Genomic DNA, 18,113 nt, shown 5'->3' with positions numbered 1-18,113 from the left:
ACCTCCCTGGGCAACCCATTCCAGTGCCTCAGCACCCTAACAGGAAAGAATTTCCTCCTTATATCCAATCTAAACTTCCCCTGTTTAAGTTTTAACCCGTTACCCCTTGTCCTATCACTACAGTCCCTAATTAAGAGTCCCTCCCCAGCATCCCTATAGGCCCCCTTCAGACACTGGAAGCTGCTCTGAGGTCTCCACGCAGCCTTCTCTTCTCCAGGCTCAACAGCCCCAACTTTCTCAGCCTGTCTTCATACAGGAGGTGCTCCAGCCCCTGATCATCCTCGTGGCCTCCTCTGGACTTGTTCCAACAGTTCCATGTCCTTTTTATGTTGAGGACACCAGAACTGCACACAATGCTCCAGGTGAGGTCTCACAAGAGCAGAGTAGAGGGGCAGGATCACCTCCTTCAACCTGCTGGTCACGCTCCTTTTGATGCAGCCCAGGATACGGTTGCTTTCTGGGCTGCAAGCGCACACTGAAGCTGGCTCATGTTCGTTTTCTCATCAACCAACACCCCCAAGTCCTTCACAGGGCTGCTCTGAATCTCTTCTCTGCCCAACCTGTAGCTGTGCCTGGCATTGCTCCGACCCAGGTGTAGGACCTTGCAACCTGGAGGGGTTCTGAGACTCCTGGATCATATCAGGGTCCTGGTGATACAGATTCAGGTACCTGGGGGTTAAGGTGATGGAGCTTCAGGCACCCTGGGGTCCCCATGATGGAGGCTCAGATACCTGGGGATCCCTGTGATGAAGGCTCAGGCAATGCCAGGTACCAGTGATGGAGGCTCAGGCACCCTAGGCTCCGGTGATGGAGGCTCAGCAGAGCCAGGGCTTTGCTAGCGGCCCTTGTGGGACAGAGGACACAGGAGATGGATGAGCAGGGAGCTGTGCAGACCATTCCAGAGCTAAAATTCATGGAGAAGAAGGCTTGACTTTAACTCTTGTCTTGCTGGAAACTCTGCTGTTCTTCTCCGTGATCTCATCCCAGAGGTTCCCAGGGCCCTGCGGTGGAGCACCAAGCAAGGGACATTTCCCAGCACTGAGAAGGATTTAGGGTCAGGAGAAACGTTCCACCCATGCTTGCACCCATCTGAATTGCAGCAATGGGAGCTGAGAAGAGCAATGGCCCCTATGGTGGTGGCACATATGGACCCGCTGGAAAGCACTGGGGTCATGGCACGGGGCATGCCAACACATCTTGGTACTCACACATTGAAGGGGCTGCAAATTAAAGCAGTTTGTACCTTTACACCTAAAAACATACAATGGTGGGCCAGAGACTTTGGAGCAGAGCACTCTCTCGGTGGTTTTTGCTGGTGCTGTCTCCAATTGCTTCTGCAGGGATGGAGATTTTGCCATCCCCAGCAGGACTTGGCCTGGGTGAAGCTCAGGAAGTTCATTGATGCCAAGTGCAAGATCCTGCACCGAGGTTGTGGTGATCCCCAGTATCAGTATAGAGTGGGGATGGATGGATGGATGGATGGATAGATGGATGGATGGATGGATGGATGGATGGATGGATGGATGGATGGATGGATGGATGGATGGATGAATGGATGGACGGATGGATGGACGGATGCATGGATGGATGCATGGATGGATGCATGGATGGATGGAGCAGCCCTGAAGAGAAGAACTTGGGGTGCTGGGTAAGGAGAAGCTCCCCATGACCAGGCTTCAGTGAGCGCTTGAGCCCAGAACCCCCTCATGTGCTGGGCTGAACCCCAGAGTGTGAGCAGCAGCTCAGGGAGGGGATTCTGCCCCTCTGCTGCAGGAAGGGGAGACCTGAGAGGAGCTCCAGTGCCTAAAGGGGCTGCAGGGAACCTGGAAAGGGGCTTTGGACAAGGGCCTGTAGGGATGGGACAAGGGGAATGGCTTTAAGCTGCCAGAGGGGAGACTGAGATGAGCTCTTAGGCAGAAGCTCTTCCCTGGGAGGGTGCTGAGGCGCTGGCACAGGGTGCCCAGAGAAGCTGTGGCCGCCCCATCCCTGGCAGTGCTCAAGGCCAGGTTGGACACAGGGGCTTGGAGCACCCTGCTCTAGTAGAAGGTGTCCCTGCCCGTGGCAGAGGTTGGAGCTGGATGAGCTTTAGGCTGCCTTCCAGCCCAAACCATTCCATGGCTCTCTGGTGCTATTCCTTCAGTGGGGCTGGACATGTGGGGAGCAGCTTTGAGCCACATGAGAGTGTGGATGCAAGCAAGGATGAGGGCATTTAGGCTTTTACCCTCTTGAAGGCTGGACCCACATTAAGGGATGGCAAGGAGAGGTCCCATCTTTGAACTGAATGGCTCCAAAACTCCCAGTTCCCAAAGAATGTAGGGGACATACAGGATGAAAATGAGATCCTGGAGGTTGTTTGTTTGGGTTTTTTCTTTCTTTATCCATGAACTAACTCCCATTTCCCCCTCGTCTCTGGAGCAGAATAAGCTTTTGTTTGAGGCAATAAGCTGCAGAGATACTGGCTTCTTGTGTTCCTGTTTCCTATTTCCAGGCAAATCCCATTTTGGAGCCCCCTGAACACAAGGCTGGGAACTGATCTTCCCAACCACAGCGAGCTGCGGTGGATTGAGGATCAGAATAGCAGACTGGTTGCACACAGGGGATTTGACAGCCTGGGTTTGGCTTCTGATGTCCATCCAAACACGAGGGTGGAGAAGGAATGCTCTGGGTTTAGTCTGCAATGGAGGCACTGCTTTAATTTCAGCTTCTCTGCAGTCAAGCTTTAAGCAAGGCACTACCAAAGCAAAGCACCCAATGGAGGGTGGAGGGGGTAGAGGAGCTGGAGCTTCCCTCTCACCCACATGTGACCCCCAGTGTGCATCACCCACCCAAACTGGTGATGCTGAGCACCCAAAATCCATGTGTTTCTCTTAAAACCCTGACGTGATTCATCTGTGTGGGTCAGAGGAGGTGTTAGGTCGCGATGGAGCTGTCAGTGTCGATGCTGGGAGGGTAGAGCTGTGTTCAATGAGACATGGATGCGCCAAAGGACCTTTGTTTGGTGCAAAGCTCCACCAAGGGGTGCCAGTAAGCCCCCACCAAAACACAGAGGAGCTTTGTGAGACCACACTTGCAGCACTGGGTACAGTTCTGGGGTCCTCAGCATAAGAAGGACATGGAGCTGTTGGAGCAAGTCCAGAGGAGGCCATGAGGATGAGCAGGGGCTGGAGCACCTCCTGTATGGAGCCAGGCTGAGAAAGTTGGGGCTGTTCAGCCTGGAGAAGAGAAGCTGCGTGGAGACCTCAGAGCAGCTTCCAGTGTTCCAGGGCTGCAAGGATGCTGGAGAGGGACTCTTCGTCAGGGACTGGAGCAATAGGACAAGGGGTGATGGGTTCAAAGTGAAACAAGGGAAGTTCAGGTTGGATACAAGCCAGGAGTTCTTCCCTGTGAAGGTGCTGAGGTGCTGGCACAGGGTGCCCAGAGAAGCTGTGGCTGCCCCATCCCTGGCAGTGTTCAAGGCCAGGCTGGACACAGGGGCTTGGAGCACCCTGCTCTAGTGGAAGGGGTCCCTGCCCGTGGCAGGGGTTGGTGTTGGATGAGCTTTAAGGTCCCTTCCAACACAAACCATTCCATGCAGCTATGGTCCAGCTTCAGTTGTGAAGGAGGTAGAACTTTGCTCCCTAAGCACTTGGGATTTGGACTTTTCCCTGCTCAGGCAGAAATCCATCTACTGACAATTAAATATTTGCTTTAGAAATACACTTTTCCAACCAGAGCTCTCCTGCAAAACGTGCTCTACCAGGGATCTGAGCTTCTCCCTGTCTACTGTGGTTGCAACACCAGCCGCTGTTGCAACATTCCCACGTTGCATGACCTGGAATTCATGGCTAAAAACATTGGCAGATCCTTTTGGTGCAATGAGGTTTCAGGAATTTCACAACACCACCAAAGAGATGGGAAGCAGCTCCTGACAAATGCTGAGTTGCAGGTTAGTGAGTGAGCAGTGACGTTTGCTGCATCTCCTGTTGAAGGAAAAGTGGCATCAGCTCTCCCATTGCAAGTCCTGGAAGTGAGGAAAAGATGCTCAGGAAGAAGGTGGTGATATTTGAAGACCTTTCTGGCCTTGTTTTGACCTAACAGCACCAACTGACTGGGACACCACTGAGCTGCAAGCAAAGCAGAGGCTGACGCTCACGTCCAGCAATAACTCAACCATGGAAAGCCACAGAGGGAATGACACTGCCTTGTTCCTCCTGAGATCAAGTTTTCCTGCCATAAGTTGCACCTGATGAATCCTGGAATGGTTTGGGTTGGAAAGGACCTTAAAGCTCATCCAGTTCCAATCTCTGCCACAGGCATGGACACCTTCCACTAGAGCAGGGTGCTCCAAGCCCCTGTGTCCAACCTGGCCTTGAACACTCAGGGATGGGGCAGCCACAGCTCCTCTGGGCACCCTGTGCCAGCGCCTCAGCACCCTCACAGGGAAGATGCCACCATGGGCTCCTGCACGTTGGTTGTACCCCTTGGAAATGAGGTGTTCGCTGCAAGGGAAACAGCCACCTTTCCATTTAAAGGAGCTGGTGGCATCCTATGAGTCACGGTGGTCACAGACACCTCCTTGCCCACGAAAGGAAAATGCATTCTGCTGTGGGGTGTCATTGTCCCACAGGATCCCCTGCCCCACTGAGCTGAGGGTTTGGACATCATAAGATTAACTGAGGTGAAGCTGCTTTTTCTGCTTAGAAAGGTTTGTGGGCCTGTAAGGATGCTGAGAGGGACTCTTCATCAGTGATTGCAGTGATAGGACAAGGGGTGATGGGTTCAAAGTGAAACAGGGGAGGTTCAGGTTGGAGGTAAGGAAGAATCTCTTCCCTGTGAGGGTGCTGAGGCACTGGCACAGGGTGCCCAGAGAAGCTGTGGCTGCCCCATCCCTGGCAGTGTTCAAGGCCAGGTTGGACACAGGGGCTTGGAGCACCCTGCTCTAGTGGAAGGGGTCCCTGCCCGTGGCAGGGGTTGGAGCTGGATGATCCCAAACCATTCTGTGATTCTACGATTCTATGGTTCATGGCTGGTCCTTGCTGTCTTCATGCAAGTTCAAACCATTCCAACTTCAGTGGGTGAACACGGAGGAGAAAAAAGAGGCTTTGCTCTTTGTCCCCACTTTAAACACCTTGGAAAATAATCACCGCAGCTGGGAATGACAGTGATGCAGAAGCACATAGATCACTGCTCTGATTTCTCCCCATCCCCATATACATGTATTTAGGTCTGTGTGCAGCTCCAGCACCAGCAGCGAGACTGGAGGCAAGAAAGAGGGACAGAAAATAGACATCACAGCGGAAAACCAGTGCCCACTTGATAAATGACAGTGGCTTCTCCTTCAGGATCGTGCAGCAGCTTCTTTTTCTGCTACTGACATTTTCCTCTCTGTTTTCCAGCTAACCCAGGAGACATATCCTTCCCTCGAGCCCGTGCTCCTCAGCCTTGCTATTATCAGCAAAAACTGTGATTCTACACTTTGGTTGCCCTTGGGAAGGGCTTTTTTTCCCCTCCTAAGTTGAAATAGCAAAAACTTTATGGAGAAGAAGTAACTTTCTTCAGCTGGAGGCTGTGCTCAAGCTCTGGATTGCAGCAGCACACAGCGCAAAACGATGTCAGGATGGGCAGAGATGGATGATGCTCCAAATGTGTTAAAACCAAAGGCAGGAGACAAAATAGGTTCCTGGATGTTGAGGATGGGAGGAAATGCTGCCCAACTGCTTGACGAGGGGCAAAGTGGTCTATCAGCATCCTTGTCAGGTCCCCACTGCACACGAGGGTTGTGGGGCTGCAGGAGGATGGAACCAGGAGGGGCTGGGCTCTGCTCCCAAGGAACAAGGGATGGGACAAGAGGAACCGGCCTCAAGCTGCACCAGGGCAGGTTTAGATGGAGCTGAGGAACAATTCCTGCCCCAGAGGGTGCTCAGGCATTGGAACAGGCTGCCCAGGGCAGGGCTGCAGTCACCAACCCTGCAAGTACAGTGTGGAGACGAGGCCTCAGTGCCATGGGTTAGTGGTGGCCTTGGCAGTGCTGGGGAATGGTTGGACTGGATGAGCTTAAAGGGCTTTTCCCACCTTACTGATTCTATGATCCGGGGATCCTAGGAGATCCCTGAGCCTTCATAGACCCTCTTGTGGGAGGAGGTAGCAGAAGCATCAATGCCTCCCACTCTCCCTGCCATTAGGTCTCTGCAATGTGCTGGTGCAGCACTAACAAGTCCCATGTTTTAGCTTGTGTCAGCAAGTTTAGAGTGCTATTGAGGGACTCTGGATTAAACCAAAAGCTGATGAGACCACGATTTCAAACGTGGGAGCAGCTTAATCGGGTTCTGCTGCACACTTGTCCCTGGATCTGCAGTTCGAGTGATGCTTAAGGCCATTAGAAGGATTAGCACCATGATTATTATGGGCTCAATGAGACCATTTGATTTCTCCAATGTGTTTCCCTCCCTGGGGCAGCATCAAACCCCTGCACTTGGGTTTTGCTGTTTGCTTAATTCAATTAGGCTTACAAACAACTGTGGGTGCTCTGAACAAAGAACAAGTGATGTGAATTCCTATAGCCTTCAACAAGTGATGTGAACTCCTATAGCCTTCAAAAAGTGATGTGAACTCCTATAGCCTTCAACAAGTGATGTGAACTCCTATAGCCTTCAACAAGTGATGTAAACGCCTATAGCCTTCAAAAAGTGATGTGAATTCCTATAGCCTTCAGATGTGCTGCTTGTAACAGGCATAGAGTGGAGAAGCAGCTGTACTGCTGCCTCACGGAGGGCTGGGAGGAAAATCAAGTGTTTCTTTTAGTGATGCAGCATCCTTGTCTCTCCTTTGCCCTCTGCATCTCAGGGGAGAGCTGTGAAACTGCTCCAAGGGTGCTCTTCTCTGTTCCCTGGAGAAGACCCACTTAAATCCTCAAATCATTGAATCATGGAATAGTTTGGGTTGGAAAGGACCATAAGATCATCCAGTTCCAACCCCTGCCATGGGCAGGGATGCCTCACACCAGATCACATCACCCAAGGCTCTGTCCAACCTGGCCTTGAACACTGCCAGGGATGGGGCAGCCACAGCTTCTCTGGGCAGCCTGTGCCAGCGCCTCAGCACCCTCACAGGGAAGGGCTTCTTCCTTACCTCCAACCTGAACTTCCCCTGTTTTACTTTGAACCCGTCACCTGTTGTCCTATCACTCCGGTCCCTAATGAAGAGTCCCTCTCCAGCATCCCTGTAGCCCCCTTCAGACACTGGAAGCTGCTCTGAGGTCTCCACACAGCTTCTCTTCTCCAGGCTGAACAACCCCAGTGTTCTCAGCCTGTTTCCATACAGGAGGTGCTCCAGCCCTTGGTCATCCTCGTGGCCTCCACTGGACTGGCTCCAACAGCTCCATGTCCTTCTTATGTTGAGGACACCAGAACTGCACCCAGTGCTGCAAGTGGGGTCCCATGGGAACCCTTGCTCCTCCGGATGCCCACACCCCACCAAAGCTCTCCTTATGGGGAGCACCCAGGGAGCATTGAGGAGGTTCCCCAATGTTCAGCTCCAGCTCTGCCTTGCCCTATATATCTCTTTTCCCAGCTGACAGCTTTTGCTGTCGATTGGCCGAACAGGACCCAACTGCTTTCAGCTCCCTCCTCCCTGAGGCTGGGCTCCGGGGATACGTGGCTTCCCTGGGTTAAAAACGAGCTTTTCCTCTGCGTGTGCCGAATCCATTTGAATTCCGAGCAGCCCCTTTCTGCAAAACCCCGGCTCTTTGTGCCAGCACCAGGGAGGGAAGAGCAGCTGGGAGCGGAGGAGGCTGCTTGTGCCAGAAGTGCCAACTGCTGCCACTTTAAGGCAGTTATGAAACCCTGCGAGGGGGGGTTGTGATGGATTGAGGCTCATCCGAGGCTGCTCAAAGGGAGGAGAGCTGCAGTCTCTGCTTGCCTGGTCCTCGGCTCGTTCCCGTTCATGCAGGACTTTGCCATAAGGGAGGATGTGGAGAGGTTTTGTGCAGTTTTAGGGCTTCAGGGCCAGGCTCCCCTACGGCTTTGTGTTGTTAAATCTCTGCTTCCGTCTGCACAAAGTGGTTTATTCCTCTGGGTTGGCTCTTCCCCATATTCCACCATCAAATTGCTTTAAAAGGCCGTTCAAACACAGCATAAATCATTTATGGAATCCACCTTTCCGAGCAGGCAAATCCTGGGCTTGCCTCGGGGATGTTATTTGATCAGAGCTGGGATAGGCAGAGCTCCCTAAATGCGACGGGAAGTGAGACATCCCAAGGGAAAGCTTCTGGTTTAAATGATTTCAGGTTGATGATCAGTTGCTTTTATAATGTTCCCATCATGGGAGTGTTTAAAGGAAGCAGCTTTGTGCTGGTGCAGCTCCTTGCCTCAGCTTTTTTTCCCCCAAAATAGTTTTAAAGGTAATTTTAGGCTGGGTTTTTATCTCCTTTGAAGACTTGAGGTTCTGTTATGGCTTTATTTAAAGTTATGGGCTTCATTCCCTTAGGGAAGAGCGAAATCAGTCAGAAAACAAACTCCTTCAGGATAACATCCATATAAATGATGTTCTCTGGTTGTGCTCTCAATGGGATGGAGACACTTTGTGGATACTCCTGATTTGATCAGGGGCTGGAGCACCTCCTGTATGGAGCCAGGCTGAGAACATTGGGGCTGTTGAGCCTGGAGAAGAGAAGCTGTGTGGAGACCTCAAAGCAGCTTCCAGTGTCTGAAGGGGGCTACAAGGATGCTGGAGAGGGACTCTTCATCAGGGACTGCAGTGACAGGACAAGGGGTGATGGGTTCAAACTGAAACAGGGCAAATTCACGTTGGAGATAAGGCAGGAGTTCTTCCCTGTGAGGGTGCTGAGGCGCTGGCACGGGGTACCCAGAGAAGCTGTGGCTGCCCCATCCCTGGCAGTGTTCAAGTCCAGGTTGGACACAGGAGCTTGGAGCACCCTGCTCTAGCGGAAGGTGTCCCTGCCCGTGGCAGGGGTTGGAACTGGACGAGCTTCAGCTCCTTTCCAACCCAAACCATGCTATGGTTCTATGGTTATATGGTTTGTACTGGTGACACAGGACAGCATTGGTCACAACATGACCTTCAGGATGGACACGCTCAGGGCTACAGTTCCCCATCACACTTGTGCTCCAGGCCCTGCACCAGCCCCGTTGCCCTTCTCTGGCCCCGCTCCAGCACCTCAATGTCTCTCTTGCAGTGACGTTAGACAGGAACGAAGAGCTCATCTACACACAGAAGATGAGCAGGAGCTTCCTTCCTACAGTGCTGGCGCTGGGTGGAACTTCCACAGACCACACACACCCGATCCTGGTTTCATCATTGCATTTATACACAGGAATTACAAGGTAGAACACTGCCAGTTACAACGAGTGGTTCATGATTTACATACAATCACAATATCTGCTGAGTCATTCCCTTCTGTTACCACGCTTGTGCGGAGAAAGGGTCCTCACCTGGACAAGGGGCTTCTTGATCTGTGCGTGTCCTTTTACTACTATAATGAGAGTATAATGAGAGTAGCTTGCCTAAAGGACCCCCTCATCCTGTTTTGTCGGCTGGCTACATACCTACCTTGCCAGGCTGTCAAATAACTTAGCCTATACAATAGACCCTGGGTGCTCTGGTTATGGTCCAGAGAGTAAGGACTAAGGCTGATGTGATCCAGAGAATAGGGACTTCATGCAATGCACCATTGGATTTCAAGCAGCGTAGCAACCCATCCATCACTGGTGAATAAATGCTAACGTAACATGACACGACATAACATAAGGCAACATAACATTAAGATAACATAGCTAACATTAACATAACATAACTAACGTAACATAACTAACACTATCATAACATTACATTACATTACATTACACCTGGGTCGGAGCAATGCCAGGCACAGCTACAGGTTGGGCAGAGAAGAGATTCAGAGCAGCCCTGTGAAGGACTTGGGGGTGTTGGTTGATGAGAAAATGAACATGAGCCGGCTTCAGTGTGCGCTTGCAGCCCAGAAAGGAACCCTATCCTGGGCTGCATCAAAAGGAGCGTGACCAGCAGGTCAAAGGAGGTGATCCTGCCCCTCTACTCTGCACTTGTGAGACCTCACCTGGAGCATTGTGTGCAGTTCTGGTGTCCTCAACATAAAAAGGACATGGAGCTGTTGGAACAAGTCCAGAGGAGGCCACGAGGATGATCAGGGGCTGGAGCACCTCCTGTATGAAGACAGGCTGAGAAAGTTGGGGCTGTTGAGCCTGGAGAAGAGAAGGCTGCGTGGAGACCTCATAGCAGCTTCCAGTATCTGAAGGGGGCCTATAGGGATGCTGGGGAGGGACTCTTAATTAGGGACTGGAGTGATAGGACAAGGGGTAACGGGTTCAAACTGAAACAGGGGAAATTTAGATTGGATCTAAGGAGGAAATTCTTTCCTGTGAGGGTGGTGAGGCACTGGAATGGGTTGCCCAGGGAGACTGTGAATGCTCCATCCCTGGCAGTGTTCAAGACCAGGTTGGACAGAGCCTTGGGTGACATGGTTTAGTGTGAGGTAATGGCAGGGGGGTTGGGGCTGGATGATCTTAAGGTCCTTTCCAACCCAAACTATTCTATGATTCTATGATTTATGGTCCTTTCCAACCCAAACCATTCCGCGATTCTGTAATGCTAACATAAAGGTGAACCCCTTAAATCACGATGTTCCTGGAGCTGTTTCACAAACAAATACAGGAGGAGTCGGTAAAACTTAAGCTAACGTGCAGCAATGAGGGGCTCAGCATTGAACACTGTACAAATGGCGGCAGCTGGGCCACGATGGGCAGGGGACAGAGGTTGGGCACAGCGGGTGGAGCCGGAGCCGAGCCGAGCCAGGCGTCGGACGGGGCTAGGGCCCGGCTCCGGGTCAGGCTCCTGGAGGGCGTCTAGGCCTCGATCTGTTGCGTTGCCAAGCAACGGCGGGCCGTACGTGACGTCTCCCAACGGCCGGCGCCGCGTGATGACGTAACGGATGTGGGGGGGTGGTGGTGCGGGGCGCTGCGGGGATGGAGGAGAGGGAGCGGCTGTGGAGGAAGATTCGGCTCCTGCAGGGTACGGCCCGCGATGGCGGGGGGACGGGGGGACTGAAGTGTCCATGGAGGGACTGAAGTGTCCATGGAGGGACTGAAGTGTCCATGGAGGGACTGAAGTGTCCATGGGGGGAAAGAACATGGCGCGGGGGGGGGGGGGGGGGGGGGGGGGGGAACGACTGAGGTGTGGATGTGGTGGAGGGATTGGATGTGGGGGGGACTTGGGCCGGGGGACTGAGGTGTTGATGGAGGAGAGAGGGTTGTGAAGGGGACCGGGGAGTCGATGGAAGGAGGGGTTGTGGGGGACGCCGAGGGGGTATGACAAGTTGAGGGGGGACTGAGGTGTCGATATGGGCCATGGACGGGTTGTGGGGGGGCTGAGGCGTAGATGGAGTGGAGGGACGGGGTGTGGGAGAGACCTGGGGGTTAGGATGGGTCGTGGGGGCGTCGATGGGGGGGGATTGAGGTGTCGGGAGGGGGAGTGGGCTGCGAAGGGGACTGAGGAGTCGATGGGGGGCGAAGGACGGCCTGGGGGGGGGGGGGGGGGGGCTGGGGGATATGAAGGGGTTGTGGGGGCGATTGAGGTGTCGGGGGTGGAGGAGAGATTGGGAATCCTGGGGGGGGGGGGGGGGGGGCGAGCTGTGAAGAGGACCTCGAGGTTGGGGAGTCGGGGGGGTGGGTTTTGAGGGGGGGGGACCGGATAGGATCCCGGGAACGCTGGGGAGGGAAGGAATGAGGGCTGGGAAGGGCCCAAGGGAGGGGAGAGGTGGTGGGGAGTCAGGAGAAGTGGCCCAAGGCAGGGAGGGAACCAGATATTGCTATGGGGTTTAGGAGTCCCCCCCGGGGGGGGGGTGGGTGGGTGGGTGTCCTCATGCTCCTGTCCCCTCCAGGGCCTGTGACCCTTCTGCCTGGGGCTATCCCCTGCCCCACAACCCTTGGGGCTGGTGGCACAGAGGTGGGGTGTTGCCCTTTGTCATAGAACCATAGAAGGGTTTGAATTGAAGGGACCTTAAAGCTCATCCAGTTCCAACTCCTGTCACAGGCAGGGACCCCTTCCACTAGAGCAGGGTGCTCCAAGCCCCCGTGTCCAACCTGGCCTTGAACACTGCCAGGGATGGGGCAGCCCCAGCTTCTCTGGGCACCCTGTGCCAGCACCTCAGCACCCTCACAGGGAAGAACTTCTGCCTTATCTCCAACCTGAACTTCCCCTGTTTCAGTCTGAACCCATCACCCCTTGTCCTGTTGCTGCAGCCCCTGATGAAGAGTCCCTCTCCAGCGTCCTTGTAGCCCCTTTCAGACACTGGAAGCTGCTCTGAGGTCTCCACGCAGCTTCTCCTCTCCAGGCTGAGGCTCCTCGGCATGGCGGGGGAACATGGGGGGGATTTAGATGTAGATATATATTTATGTGCCCTTTCCCAGCTCTGCTGAGCATCAGCTCTTATTCTTAGCACCAACTCATTCTATTTATAGACTTCAAGGTAATTTTTCCTCATTAGTAAGGCCACAGATTCCACTCAGGCCTTGCAGGGGATCTGCCCCTGGCCTGGAGCTCCTCTGTGGTGGGGGTGGGATGAGAGGAAGGAAAACAGGGTCCTTAAGGCCTACTCCAGGAGGGATCTGCTGACGCTGCTGTTCCACTGGCAGCTCTGTGCCACCTTGTGTAGGAATAGCTTTTCTACACTGACATGTGCCTAAACCACAAGGCTCAACCCCCCTTTGACATTCCCTTTTGTTGGAAGGGTTTTCTCAACACTGAGGCTCAACAAGCGTGCACCCTCCCTAACTGACACATATCTATTATCCAGAAGGCGTCCTTAGGAGACCAAAGCACTGGGTGGTGGCTTGGCAGAGGGTGTGCAGTGACTCAACAGTGAAGCCAGGGCCACCTCAAAGCCTCCTTGTTGTAGGTTTGAAGAAGATACAAGAAGCTGGTGCAGGGCCTGGAGCACAAGTGTGATGGGGAAGGGCTGAGGGACCTGGGGGGTTCAGTGTGGAGAAGAGAAGGCTCAGGGGGGACCTGATCACTCCCTACAAGTGCCTGAGAGGAGGATGGAGCCAGGAGGGGCTGGGCTCTGCTCCCAAGGAACAAGGGATGGGACAAGAGGAACCGGCCTCAAGCTGCACCAGGGCAAGTTTAGATGGAGCTGAGGAACAATTCCTTCCCCAGAGGGTGCTCAGGCATTGGAACAGGCTGCCCAGGGCAGGGCTGCAAGTGTTCACACACCATGGAGACGAGGCCTCAGTGCCATGGGTCAGTGGTGGCCTTGGCAGTGCTGGGGAATGGTTGGACTGGATGAGCTTAAAAGGTCTTTTCCACCCTGGTTGATTCTATGGTGCTGTGCTTTGCGGTTGTTGCTGGTGGGGCCTGTTCTGAGCCACATGACTCACCCTCAGATCCTGCTCTGAAGATACTTCTGGAAACAAAATCAGCATTTTTATAGATCAGGCTCCAAACCCCATAATTCACACATCCATCTGGCACCTAGAAAAGAGCAGAAAGGGGCAAAATGTGGCTGAGAGCACACGTGAGGTGTGTGACGGGTCTGTTAGTGTGTCTGTGGTCCAGACCTGCGTTGAGCTTGGACTAAACTCCTGTGAGATTACTGTTGTTGCTGACTTCCATGAGGATAGAGGGAGTTTTTCCTTCCAACAGTTATCTGAAATGAGGTTTGTGTGGAGTGATCCTCATTGCAGCATGAGGAAAAGCAGAGCTGTGGTGCTGTCAGACTCCCATGGGATTGGGGATGAACAGATTCCCAGTGTGTTGGGATTGATGCTGTCAAACTCCCATGGGTTTGGGGATGAACAGATCCCCAGTGTGTTGGGATTGATGCTGTCAAACTCCCATGGGTTTGGGGATGAACAGATCCCCAGTGTGTGGGGATTGATGCTGTCAAACTCCCATGGGATTGGGGATGAGCAGATCACCCATGTGTTGGGATTGATGCTGTCAAACTCCCATGGGATTGGGGATGAGCAGATCACCCATGTGTTGGGATTGATGCTGTCAAACTCCCATGGGATTGGGGATGAGCAGATCACCCATGTGTTGGGATTGATGCTGTCAAACTGCCATGGGATTGGGAATGAACAGACATTGTCTTCTCCTCCTTAGGTCTCATCAATGACCACAAGAACACACATGGGGATGCGCCGCTGCCATCCCAACCACCGAGGTGGAACCCCTCCCGGCAGCCTCCCTTCAGCAGGAGGGGGGCATTTTTGGCCAGGTACCCTCAGCAAGCTCCAGCAAGGGATTTCCAGCAGCACCAAGGTCATTCCTGGAGGAAAAAATATTCCCTTGTGAACCGGCCACCGGGAGCAACGTGTGATGTTGGGAGCAGTGGAAGTGCCAGCACGTCTCAGGCTTTTGGAAGCTATAGAGACAACCAGGCCTCTGAGCCACCAGAGTCATCTCCAGAGAGACACGTGGACCTAACCACTGATGGTAACATAGTTGTGGGGATCCAGCTGCCCCACAGGGCTGCCCAGTTTGGAGATTCCAAAGAGTTTCCTGATGCTGGTTCTTGCTGCAAGCTGGAAATGATGGTCACAGCTTCAGGTGACAGGAAAAGGGTGCCAAAATCTCCATCTGTGAGCCAAAATGAAGGGAGGAGACCTTCTCTCTCTGTTTCCTTCACTTCATCTCACAGGTTTGTGAGTTCAGCCTATGTGAGTGTGGCAGATGAGCCCAGAAGAGTGCTTACGGCTGATGACATGGCTGGGAGCTCCCCAGTTTCCTCTGGAAGCACCAGTGAAAGCGCCGTGACACTGAAATCAGAGCCTCAGCAGCCTCCAGTGTTGCCAGACCGTGATCCAGCTCAGTACTTGGTGTGGAAGAAGGGAGAGCCACCAGCTCCAGGGCAGTCCAGTTGTGAGCAAGACAGGGATGCTTCCAGAGAGACAAAGCTCCTGGGAAGCAGTGAGCCTTGCTCCAGACCTGCTGTGACTTCGGTGATTGGGATGACTCCAGTGAAGGGCAGGTTTTCCACAGTCTCCAAAGCTGTTGGTCACCTAAGAGCTGCCTCAACCCCCATCTCCAGCAAAGCTCCAAAGTTCAGGAAAGCCAATTACACATGGGTTGCAAACCCTGCTAAATGCTCTCGTGCTGTGAAGAGGTGGGCGAGCCCTAGAGCTTCAGAAGGTGCTAAGAGGGTCACTGGTGGAGCAGACAGAGGTGCTAAAGTGTCACCCAAAGCAGACTTGGGCGCAAAGGTGAAGAAATCAGGACTTCAGGCCAAGCTGGGGGTCTCTCCCAGCAAATACAAGTGGAAAGCCACCAGCTTGCAGACCTCACCCTCCACCTCCAAGTCAGCATTCAGGTGGCGGTCAGAGGATCAGCAGAAGCCTCCAGCCCCCAGCCTGCCTCTAGCCAGTGCTGTCTGCACACCTCTGAGTGCTGCATCTGTTGGACTTGGTGGAGTGAAGTCCTCCTTTGGTGACACCACACTGTCCAGTTACAAAGTGAAGAGTCGGACCAAAATCATCAAGAGAAAAGGCAGCTTGGGGTAAGTTGGTGGTTGGTGGTGGTGCTGGTTGTATTTTGTGTCTGCTGGCTTCATGTAAGTGCCTATAAGTGAAATTCCAATGAGGATTTCTGTCTACTAGAGGGACTGTTTGCCTTCCTCTTTCCAAGTGCTTTGTTCTGTCTGGAGACATCCTATTTTCCAGGCTTGGAAGCTCTCAGGTTTTAATTGCTTTCGCAGTTTCTGTCTGCTTCAAGCTTTGAAACAAGAGCTGGGATTTCTTCTCATCTCCCACTCCTGTTCTTTGCTGCAGCACATGGGAGGCTCCTCCCTGACCTGAATAACACACTCATGTTCAAAGGGAAGGAAATGGCTGTTTGATAACCACTTGTGTTGGGGGCTGGGGAAAAGAGGAGAAGTGGCTTGAATCCTAGATTTAGAATGGTTTGGGATGAAGGGACCTTAAAGCCCCGCCAGTTCCAACTCCTGCCACGGGCAGGGACACCTTCTACTAGAGCAGGGTGCTCCAAGCCCCTGTGTCCACCCTGGCCTTGAACACTGCCAGGGATGGGGCAGCCACGGCTTCTCTGGGCACCCTGTGCCAGTGCCTCATCACCCTCACAGGGAAGAGCTTCTGCCTGAGAGCTCATCTGAGTCTCCCCTCTGGCAGGTTAAAGCCATTCCCCCTGTCCTGTCCCTACAGCCCCTTGTCCCAAGCCCCTCTCCAGGTTTCCTGGAGCCCCTTTAGGCACTGGAGCTGCTCTCAGGTCTTCCCTTCACACAGCAGAGGTGCAGGATCCCCTCCCTGAGCTCACGCTCTGGGGGTGCAGCTCAGCACATGGGGGGGGGGTCTGGGCTCAAGTGCACACTGAAGCCTGGTCATGGGGAGCTTCTCCTCACCCAACACCCCAAGTCCCTCTCCACAGGGATGCTCCAATCAGACTGTGTTTGTGCTGGGGATTGCCCCAACCCATAATCCATGACATTAACTCTACCATGTATGGTCTGTCCCTATAAACCATTGAACAGACCTTGGGGTGAAGTGTGGACAGGAGATGATCTCTGTCCATGGTGCTCTACGGGTACTCTACTCCCTTTAGTTGCCATCCCTTTGTGCTGTCCACCTGTAACCCAAAGCATCCTCCCTGCAGGCTCTTACTCTTCCTTATCCTTGTCAAGTCAGTGACAGCTGTGGCTGTTGCAGCCACCTCAGGAGAGTGTCCTGTGCCAGAGCAGCAGATAACTCCTAGGGTCATGTGGAGTAAGTTCTCCCCCTGGCTGTGTCTGATAGGAACAGAGTACAATGGGGAGGTTATAAATGAAGCTTGAAGGAAGGAAAAGGTGTGTGGGCTGAGATACCTGCAGAAAGGGTTTGCACTGGGCTGGGAGTGAAGGGGAGCAGATAAAGAGATTGGGACCAAACTGTGTCTGAAAGCCAGTGTGTTTTGCAGGTGCTGTGAGGGCTTCGTTTCACTGTGCTCCCGGTGAGACAGCTGAGTTTGTGCTACTTTTCTCAGCAGGGCTGGAAGCAATCCCAGCCTGTGCTGCAGGGGAGGGAAGAGGAGGGAATGCTGCCCCTCTATTCTGCTCTTGTGAGACCCCACTTGCAGCACTGTGTGCAGTTCTGGTGTCCTCAACATAAGAAGGACAGGAGCTGTTGGAGCAAGTCCAGAGGAGGCCACGAGGATGAGCAGGGCCTGGAGCACCTCCTGTATGGAGCCAGGCTGAGAACATTGGGGCTGTTGAGCCTGGAGAAGAGAAGCTGCGTGGAGACCTCAGAGCAGCTTCCAGTGTCTGAAGGGGGCTACAAGGATGCTGGAGAGGGACTCTTCATCAGGGACTGCAGTGATAGGACAAGGGGTGATGGGTTCAAAGTGAACCAGGGGAAGTTCAGGTTGGAGATAAGGAAGAAGTTCTTTACTGAGAGGGTGCTGAGGTGCTGGCACAGGGTGCCCAGAGAAGCTGTGGCTGCCCCATCCCTGGCAGTGTTCAAGGCCAGGTTGGACACAGGGGCTTGGAGCACCCTGCTCTAGTGAAAGGTGTCCCTGTCCATGGCAGGGGTTGGAACTGGATGTTCTTATGGTCGTTTCCAACCCAAAGCATTCTATAATAAATGGGATGGGGTGAGGGTTGAAGGCAGCTTTGTGACCTTTACTCTCCCACTGGACTCACAGAAACCGTCAGTATAGTGGACAAGTGGTTCGGCTCCTTTCTCACTGCTGTAAAACCAGTTATTGAAATATTGAGCTATTGAAAACTGAGGACTGTGGCCTTAATAATGATTCTGTTTGAAGCAATGAGCTGGTAACATGGCACCAGTTGAGGATCCGGTGCCTCAATTCTGCTGTTTCCCAGATCCTCTGCTTGGTGCTTCACCGTAAGTTTCCACCCTTCTCTTGCCCTCCTGGTTTGCTTGAGGATGTGTCTATGAGTGGAATGTGCTGGGAGGGTCACTCTGGAGCAAGGTGCCTGTATAGGCTGGGATTGTTTGGGGTGTTTTGGCAGTTGGGGAGGTGAGACCCCTCCTCATCTTGCTAAAGTCCAGCAGGACCAGGGCACTGTTGAGGCCACACCTTGTATCTTGTGTCCCCCACTACAAGAGGGACCTTGAGGTGCTGGAGCAGGG

The 18,113-nt window shown here is 53.4% G+C and overlaps 1 protein-coding gene across 2 annotated transcripts in view; it reads left to right on the top strand.

The window, feature by feature from the left end:
* The first annotated feature begins 10,941 nt into the window (after positions 1–10,941).
* The window catches only part of ZC3H3 (zinc finger CCCH-type containing 3), a 156,566-nt gene continuing 149,394 nt past the window's right edge, over positions 10,942–18,113 (top strand). For both annotated transcript variants that reach the window (XM_057406663.1, XM_057406662.1), the window contains exons 1-2: positions 10,942–11,043; positions 14,137–15,529. In XM_057406663.1, coding sequence (XP_057262646.1) covers positions 10,998–11,043; positions 14,137–15,529 — 1,439 coding nt within the window. In that variant the 5' untranslated portion in view covers positions 10,942–10,997. The remainder of the gene's footprint in view (positions 11,044–14,136; positions 15,530–18,113) is intronic.

Source organism: Pezoporus wallicus, unplaced genomic scaffold (genome assembly GCF_028554395.1).
Source record: "Pezoporus wallicus isolate ANWC-B61680 ecotype Strahan unplaced genomic scaffold, APGP_CSIRO_Pwel_v1 contig_13859, whole genome shotgun sequence".
Lineage (NCBI taxonomy): Eukaryota > Metazoa > Chordata > Aves > Psittaciformes > Psittacidae > Pezoporus > Pezoporus wallicus.
Note: the sequence above shows the minus strand (reverse complement) of the source record. Positions and strands in the feature narration are given on the sequence as shown.